The sequence below is a fragment of the Ascidiella aspersa genome, chromosome 8 (assembly GCF_963924565.1).
Source record: "Ascidiella aspersa chromosome 8, kaAscAspe10.2, whole genome shotgun sequence".
Lineage (NCBI taxonomy): Eukaryota > Metazoa > Chordata > Ascidiacea > Phlebobranchia > Ascidiidae > Ascidiella > Ascidiella aspersa.
In genome coordinates, this window is record NC_139454.1 from 3786867 (window position 1) to 3795383 (window position 8517).

Here is an 8517-nt window from a genome sequence, read left to right on the forward strand (position 1 = left end):
CAGCCCAATGTGCACAATTATCGAACGAAACAGAACAAAAGTTGTATCGACCTTGTATTGTTAGTAAGTTAATAGCTTATTATTGATTAGTTGAGCAAAATACCCGCTATATTGGAAATATTTGCCAAACAGATTCCTTTACCTTTTTTCTGCTTCAACGTGTGGACGGTCTCTGTTTTCGCACCAAACACTTCACCAAATAAAACATGCGATTGGTAGAAATTTTTATGAAGAACCGAAAAGCTAAAATCAAGTTGAAAAAGTGAACAAATCCAATAGCTGTGTCATTTGTGTGTGAAATATTTTACTCAACGATAATACATAGCAAAGTCGGTTCTATACCTAGATTGGTTTGTTTAAAACATTGCAAGCTCAGGGCTTATTTTACTGCCTATACGGCCAATTGTGCTTCATATTTAAAAAGGGCTGATACCATAGTGTTTCAATTTAACAACAACTTGCTTGTCTGCTTTCCTGTGTGTAAAATTACACTGTGTTAGTTATGTTTGTAAAGTAGTTCCGCCAGACTCCTACCTTTAAAGCAGTGGTACCCAACGTTTTGGAGTGCATGCGGCGAAAATCTTGCCCTTTTTTTTAATCAAGAAGTCATTTTAAGCCATATTTAGGAATTTGTGACGGTTATTGAGCGGTAAAACCACTGATTTAGGTTACAAGTTATATTGCATTCTCCAACAAGTTGTGACTCAAACCAGGGTTGATTAAAAGTTTACAATTAAATATAAGAAGCTGCCGGCAAAGTTAAAGTTGGCAACCCTTACTAAATAATTCTGTTTTTTTCAACAATTTTAACCTGATGGTGTTTCTTAGGACAAAACACACGCTGCTTTGTAGTAAAACCTTCGTATCTTCATATTTTTATGATTTGAATCCTTCCTTTGGCAATATAAGTTAGCCATATTATTGCAAGGACAGATCAATATGTTCAACCATTTGATGACCATCAAAACATTTTTCGGTTTATTTCTTTTATTTTGGACACGTGTGGACTTGCGTGTGTATTGCCTAATCCCAAAAATAGAAAATGAACAGTATTTTCCTTGATAGGGTTTCATTTATACACAACTACATATTTTATTTGACTGTAACGCAGTATATGTGCAGTGTAGGTTATAACTGTTACTTTAACGTTAGTGTGCGTCCTGTGTAAACCAGTTTATTCGTGCGGCAACTCCTGTAGTGTTTTCAGTTGTGTAGAAGTTTGATGTTACACCATTGTTTTAGCAAATTATTCAGTCTCTAAGATTGAGCTCATTTACGTTACCTTTTAATTTAGTTTAAATTTCTAACACTTTTACAGCATACATTCTCTGTCGGGTTGAACTTCAGATTTGCTGAAATATCTTTTACTATGTTTGCGAATAGTGAAATCTACTAAAATCTACCCTCTAGCTCAGAGGTCGGCAACCTATTTTTAGTCGCGGGCTAAATCAAACTCAGAAAGGTCTTTTTGGGCGGCACAAAATGTTAACTAAGAATTAAGTTATTAAAATCTTAGAACAACTTTTAATCAGATGGGCCTCGTATCTTTTTTTGCACTTAAAAACGTGTTTTATTACTTTTAAAGAGGCAGTAAATTGTTGGCGCAAACGTGATAAAGCGTTTGTTTCATAAAAAAATTCAAGTACACACGTCGTCATCCATGCTACTAATGGGAAGTGTAATAAAATAATTAGAAGAAACGAGATATTGGTATTAACCTTTCTTATAGTGTTATTAACGTTTTGTGTCCGGGCGCACCTGGCGAGCGAAGCAAGCGCGATTTTTTGGGGGTATACCGGCGTTTCTTTAAATTTCTTGCAAATTTTTATTACATTGCCGAAAATAAAAAAATGTTAAAAAACATGTGCCCAATATTTCTAATACGTTTTCCGTTTGTCCGCGACACACTTGACAGCCTTCCACAGCGTAACGCTAAACAAGCGCTGATCGATTTCAAAAGACAGCCCGCAAACGAACCGGTCGTAGAAAGATCATTGGCGCGAAGCGCGAAAATTTTTCGCACTTACATAGGTAAAATAGTCAAAAAGATGGCGGACTCATGTCTAGTTTGTCAAAGAGGCAGCGGGACGGATGAATTAAATTGGCGGGCCGGATCCGGCTCGCGGGCCGTAGGTCAGTCGTTTCAGGTAAACATTGCGCAGTTATTTCGGGGAAACCTTGCATTTTTTTTATTACCTGTACTTTGTTGGAGTGTGTTTAACTGGTTATGTGAAATATGTTGCAACGTTTAACCACTGCGAAAATGAAGCAGCAACCAGCAATTACTGTATGGCTTTTTTATTAGACCATTTACGGAGGTTTTAATATGAAGGTATATTTAAAACCAATATTTTGCCGGATATTTTTGAAGTGGTTCAAAGAAATAGCTAGTTAGTTGCCTGTTTCAGCCTAAAATCTTAGGCTTGTACAAAAATAAACTGCCTCTACATATTTATTGGCAGTTTTTACAACAGCTCTAAATGCCAAGCCCACAGGAGGATTTGCTAACCAGTTTAACACAAAGGTTTTTTTGTAAAACAAATGTTGCTACATGAGGCAGACTGTATAGTTAGTCTAGTATGTTTAGCGAGGAGGCTGTTGTTCGATTTCGAAAAAAGGGCCGAAATTAAATCTACGTCAATTTTTAAATATAAAATAAAACTACATCATTTGGATAACAAAAACATCCTACTAACGACTCTTACATCCTTACCCTTAGAATTAGCCTTTGATAGTTCCGACATTTAGACCAGATCCCAAACCTACTTTATTAATCTAAAGAGTCAATAGCGGTCTAAAGAAATTACAATGAAGGTGATATATGCCGGTTTTAGCAAGACGGGAACAAAAACAATGTGCTCTGCCCTTAACATCTTGGGCTACAACACGTACGACTATGCGGAGAACGTTTATTACCTTTACAAAACTTGGAACAAGATCATGACAACGGGAGCTACCTCGGAAGAAATTAGGAAGAAGTTTGAAGGAGTTGACGCAGTTACCGATGCTCCTTGCTTCGAACATTGGGAGGAACTACATCACGCTTTTCCTGAAGCAAAGGTGTTTGTTTTGCTAACCTATATATTGAACTGTTATTCAGTCGTTCTTAAAGTTCTTTGCCTTTGCGGCACATTTTGATAACCTACAAATATTCGCGGCATACATCCTACTAAAGTAAACAATAAAGTCATTACTTGACTAAAGACTATAATACACAGCAAGGCAACAGCCTAGGCCAAAACCGTAATATCATTAATCTCTCTTATACCTAGGGCAGTGGTTCCCAATCTTTTTTGGCTTGCGGCACCCTACAGATATTACAAACAGTTTGCGGCACGCTAGCTTGTATTGTTGCTGAGTGGTAACTGTAACGTTACATTAAACGAGATTAAAGCAGCACATTAACTGTGCAACAAGATTGAAAAAAAAAACTTTTTAGTGTTTGGCATTTTTATCGTACACAAAAATTGTATCAAGAAGCTTATCAATGGAGCCAAAAGATTAAATCCTAAAGAACTTGACATATCTCCAAGCACCCTTTAACGTTAAAAATGGCACTTAAGGGTGCCGCGGTTCCCCGGTTAAGAACCACTGATCTAGGGCTTTAAAAAACAACGAATAATTATTGAAATTGGAAAATTTTGCCAACTATACATTCTTCTTTGAATATCATAGAATGCCAAAAAGCAGTCTTTAACCCGCATCTTTTTAATTTTTCCAGATAATACTAACGATTCGTGAAGAGGAATCGTGGTACAAGAGCCTGGTGAAGCAATTAAACGAGCTGAGCGGAGACTGGTTCTTTTGGCTCGCCACTCTAGTGGCGCCCACGATGTGGCTGAGACGAAACTACAGAAGCAAAACATGTGAGTTATTATTATTTCTGCCAACTCTCGTCACTAAATGGTTTCCGGTTTATGGGAGGAAGCTACTGAAATTTTTACCCCGAACAAAATTTGTTCTCGCTTCGCGCAAATCTTTAATTTTCCACTAATGTTTTCTCTTGTTTGTTAACATTATTTAGCCGATTGTAAATATTATTTATTTCAAGTCTCTCTCATATACCATGTTATGTTTTTCTTTAATTAAAAACAAACATATTCAACTTAATTTTTTGGTCAACTTGGATAAAAGTTTTATTATCCCGCTAACTTGAAATATTTCTCCTGCATATTTTCTGTGTCTAAACGTCTTGTGAATTGGAGGACATACACGTTTTCAGAGGTAACGTCGTAAAACTATGTCATACCGTGACGTTACTAAGTTCATTGAAAATGTGACTGCATAAAGTAATGGGTTTAAGATCAACACACACTTCGTTTGTGTTGTTTGAGTTTCAGGTTTGCGGTCGTGTTACTCCCAATGCCAAAGTTATATTACAAAAATGTTATACATTCGCTCAAAGCAAAACATGCATTATTTGTTAATAATTTGGCCCAAAGTTTGTTTTCGACTTTGGGCTAAAACAATGTTATTTAAATGCGCTAAGGAATTTCAGAAACAAAAATAAGGTTTGCGCGAAACGGGAAAAAATTGCATTTACGTAGTTAAAATTCGCAATAAATACAGTTTGGGATGCCCATGGCAATATGTGCTTACCCCCCTTGGTCAGAGTTGTTTAAAAAAGGTATGAATTGCCTACTAGGGACTTCCGATCAATTTTATTCCTAAGGATACTCGATATTTCGAACAAATGTACAACGATTCGACGTTGTTTCCTTACCAAATGTACAACGATTCCAGTTGTTACAAATGTACAACGATTCCAATTGTTTCCTTACTGTGAGTTAGAAATATTTGCCTTGGTCACAAATCAAGGCTCAAATTCCTATACAAATTTTGCATTTAAAAAAAAACAAAAAACACACGACTATCGGACAAGTACCTAGCACTTGGTATCGGGTATAGATCCGATTTTATCGGACGTTAGATCATTCTCCGTCAAATTAAAACTATTATTTTTGCATCTGATTTATTTTTATTCAGTTCGGCTGGTGGCTGAAGCAAGATCTTGGCCTTCTACCCGCCTGGAAATGTACAGTGAAACACACCTGAAGAGGGTTTACAGAATGCACAACGAATACGTTCTTAAGGTAACTGCTTAAACGGTATAACTGCGTGGCAGTACTTAGCAGAGTTGCAAACAAGTTTTTTTACAAAATGACTTAAGTCTGATTCAAGAGTTTTGTAAAATAGCCTAAGTCAAAATCAAGTTTTTTAAATATATACAAAGTCAAAGACCATTTAATTCAATAAAACACTTTTTTCGGTATCTGTTTGAAGTTAGCTAATTAAAACAACCTTAACAAATTTTACATTATTCCAGCATGCTCCCAAGGACAAACTTCTGGTGTACAAGGTCACCGACGGTTGGGAGCCTCTCTGTAGCTTTCTGGGGGAGAAAGTTCCCAGTAAAGTTTTTCCGCACAAAAACAAAGGAGCTGTTCTACTCGAAGAAATGAGGAAAGAAAACAAAGTGATGAAGCGGATTGTAAAGGAGACTTTTGTGATGTTATCATTGGTCGTGGCTCTCGGTAGTTTTGCGGCCTACAAATTGTACGAGTCATGGTCAACTCGTTAGATTTGAAAATCAAATCTATGCTTTTTCGCCTAATTTGTTCATCCATATATAAGCTGCGATTTAATGCATAGTGTTCTATAGTTTGGAGTTCTTAGAAAATAACTAAATAAATAACGGGTAAAGGTAAATTATATAGTGACATTATATGAAAAAAAATATATAGTGACATTATCTGAAACGCCAATGATTTACATTCATTTTTTAAACAGCTTTTGCTTGTTTCAGTAGCAATTTTTGTTATCAGATTTAACGGCTGTTGATTTCGCCCAAATGAAAAGGCATCAATACTTTTTTGGATTATATGTTTTATCTGGGATTACATTTAAGCAGTTCATCACAGGTTACTATGGTAACTGAGCGGTGAAGTTGCTACTTGAACCGGCTGGGACTTGTCCGCATTACAAATCACACGAAATACTCTGATGCTTGTTTTTGAAGTTAATAATTTATCTGTGAGTGTTCATCGTTCCCTATATATAGAGTAGACGTATCTAACTACAAACGCGTGACTATGAGTGAAATTTTGTTGCTTGTTTTTGATGACAATTGATCAATTTATTTTTGAGTAGTTATCGTCCATTGTACATAAAATGGGCGTATCAAAGCCAAAAAAAAACTGCGAGTTCGATTTGTGCTGCTGATTTTCTAATTGTTTTAAAAATCAACGAAATATAACAGTGTCATATATAGGAAATATGACAGTGTAAAATCAACAAATATGACTATTAAAACGCACAATTTTTCCTAGATGAAGGCCTGTGCGTATGCTATAGCGCTTTTGCTGTGTTTGCCGCTGATAAATATTTACCCGTTTTGCAATACTACAAAGTAAAAGAATTTTAATCGCGGAAACGCTATTCCTGATGTCGGAGAATTACCTTTTAAAACATCGTTGACGTACACTTTTTTCATTTTAATTTGTTCGCAAAATATAAGGCTCTGGTTTTTAGTATTTCCTTGCAGATTGATTTCGATTTTTGTTAGCACATCGCATTTTAATTTTTGTTAGCACGTCGAATGATAGACTGAAACCTGAATGTACCTGTAAGTTTTGAGCAAAACTGCTTTTTGGTGTGTAGACTACACATCAAACCACATAAACAGTATTTAACCGACGCTAAGACAGCAATTAACGTTGGTAGTTTGTAGAAGAATGTTTTACCAGTGCGTATCGTTGCATGTTGGCCGCAAAACCAAATAACATTGTCGGTGGGGCCGCTAGCATTCCAATCTTCTCTCCATTAGGTGAGAGTTCAAAAATTGCGCTTTAGTCGAAAGTTCAAAAACTCCTATTAGGTGGGAGTTCAAACAATTCGCATTAGGTGAGAGTTCAAAAAACTCCTATTAGGTGGGAGTTCAAACAATTCGCATTAGGTGAGAGTTCAAAAATTCCTATTAGGTGGGAGTTCAAAAATTGCGCTTTAGTCGAAAGTTCAAAAAACTCCTATTAGGTGGGAGTTCAAACAATTCGCATTAGGTGAGAGTTCAAAAATTCCTATTAGGTGGGAGTTCGAAAATTGCGCTTTAGTCGAGAGTTGAAAAAATACGTATTAGGTGAGAGTTTAAAAAAAATCGCTTTAGGTTAGAGTCCAAAGTTTCCAAAGTTTCGCATAAGGTGAGAGTTCAATAAAAATGTCTAGCGACGCAATTGGTTAAATATTGACACAACAAAGTATCAAGGTACATTGGTTAATGTTTGGTAGTGGTAGATAACGCCTATATGACTCTCTTTCCAGGCTGTGCAGTTATGCGGCTATGAGTTGAGAAACACAAAGATTTTTAAATTGAATTATTAAAATGGTGCAAATTATTAGCCGGAGGTTGAATAGTTAGAAAAGTATAGTGAAGCCGCTGTTTCAAATGAATCGCTATCGTGAGGTCGCTCTACTGATGGTCGCCTTTCTAACAGTCGCTATTTGAAGCCCAATCCGGTAACACCAACGATAAATACACGGCGTTTAACGGCAGCGATAAGCGAACATAAACGAGTCATTATTGTTCAAAGTGTTCTGGTAACCTTGATTCCTACGTGATGGCGCGGTTTACACCAAACAAACACGTCGCGTCGACGTTTATTTTATACTACAGCGACGTCTAGCTTTATCTTAATCCATAGACTTTTTTCATGGTATATAAGCTACCTAACGTATTTTCGTTTTAACTATTCACCCTTGTAAAGTCAGCTGGTATCAGCCCCTCCAAAGGTTCCAGGTGTGTTACGATATGTGTGTTGTTATCATTGGTCAGTACGACTTAAGGGAAGGGCCAAATCTCAGTTGTACACTATAGTGTTTGAATGTTTCAGTATATTAGGTAACTATCATATTTTAATCTATAACCCTGGTAAGGTCATCTGGTATCTGCTGCCGAAGTGTTGGTTTACAGCTTTACATAAGAAAGGGGTTTCTTATCTATTGCTATGTCGCCTGGTCGAGTAAATTCTGTTTGCAGTTCAGTTTATAGTTGTAAAGGTCAACAAAGCAGCTAAATCGGAGCAAGGGATGTTTGCTAACTAAAGGTTATACGCGATTTTTACGCACAACGTTTTTAATCGGTTTTCAAAGTGTGTTAATTAGAAAAAGAGCATGAAATAGCTCAGCTCGTTTAAAAGTTAAGTCCCTGGCAGCTCTAAAAAGTCACTTTGAAACAACTATAGTTCAAAACAGGATTTAGAAAAACGAATTTTGTTGAGTTTGAAAAATAGCAATTATGTCCCTTTTCGAGTCATTTACTGGTGATCTCAAACTTCAGCCATGAAGAAATAAACGACTAAAATCGTAAAGTTCATTAGATTCTGATTAATGTTTTACAAGACGAAATGTCCAAAAAAATGTCGTCCAAAAGACGTCAAAAATCAAATTATTTAAAAAGGGTGACTTAAGTGCACTCTTTTTTTTGACTTTTTGCAGAACCGTTAATTGCCCCCACTGAATGCA

At 36.3% G+C, this 8517-nt stretch overlaps 1 protein-coding gene across 2 annotated transcripts; it reads left to right on the forward strand.

Moving 5' to 3' along the window:
* The first annotated feature begins 2730 nt into the window (after positions 1–2730).
* Positions 2731–6447, forward strand: LOC146135227 (uncharacterized). Of its 2 annotated transcripts, none has more exons than XM_083395419.1 (4): positions 2731–3060; positions 3722–3866; positions 4987–5093; positions 5327–6447. In XM_083395419.1, exons 1-4 carry the CDS (start codon positions 2809–2811, stop codon positions 5579–5581), a joined length of 759 nt encoding a protein of 252 aa, XP_083251545.1. In that variant the 5' UTR covers positions 2731–2808; the 3' UTR covers positions 5582–6447. The 2 variants fall into 2 exon arrangements, with proteins under 2 accessions (XP_083251545.1, XP_083251546.1); XM_083395420.1 differs by having other exon boundaries at positions 5005–5093.
* The last annotated feature ends 2070 nt before the right edge of the window (positions 6448–8517 follow it).

What these genes read in the sequence shown, in the direction of transcription:
- LOC146135227 (XM_083395419.1), top strand. Translation starts at nt 2,809, where the DNA reads ATGAAGGTGATATATGCCGGTTTTAGCAAGACGGGAACAAAAACAATG. An exon ending in ACGCTTTTCCTGAAGCAAAG is followed by an intron (nt 3,061 to 3,721) that starts GTGTTTGTTTTG and finishes TAATTTTTCCAG; the next exon opens with ATAATACTAACGATTCGTGA. An exon ending in AAACTACAGAAGCAAAACAT is followed by an intron (nt 3,867 to 4,986) that starts GTGAGTTATTAT and finishes ATTTTTATTCAG; the next exon opens with TTCGGCTGGTGGCTGAAGCA.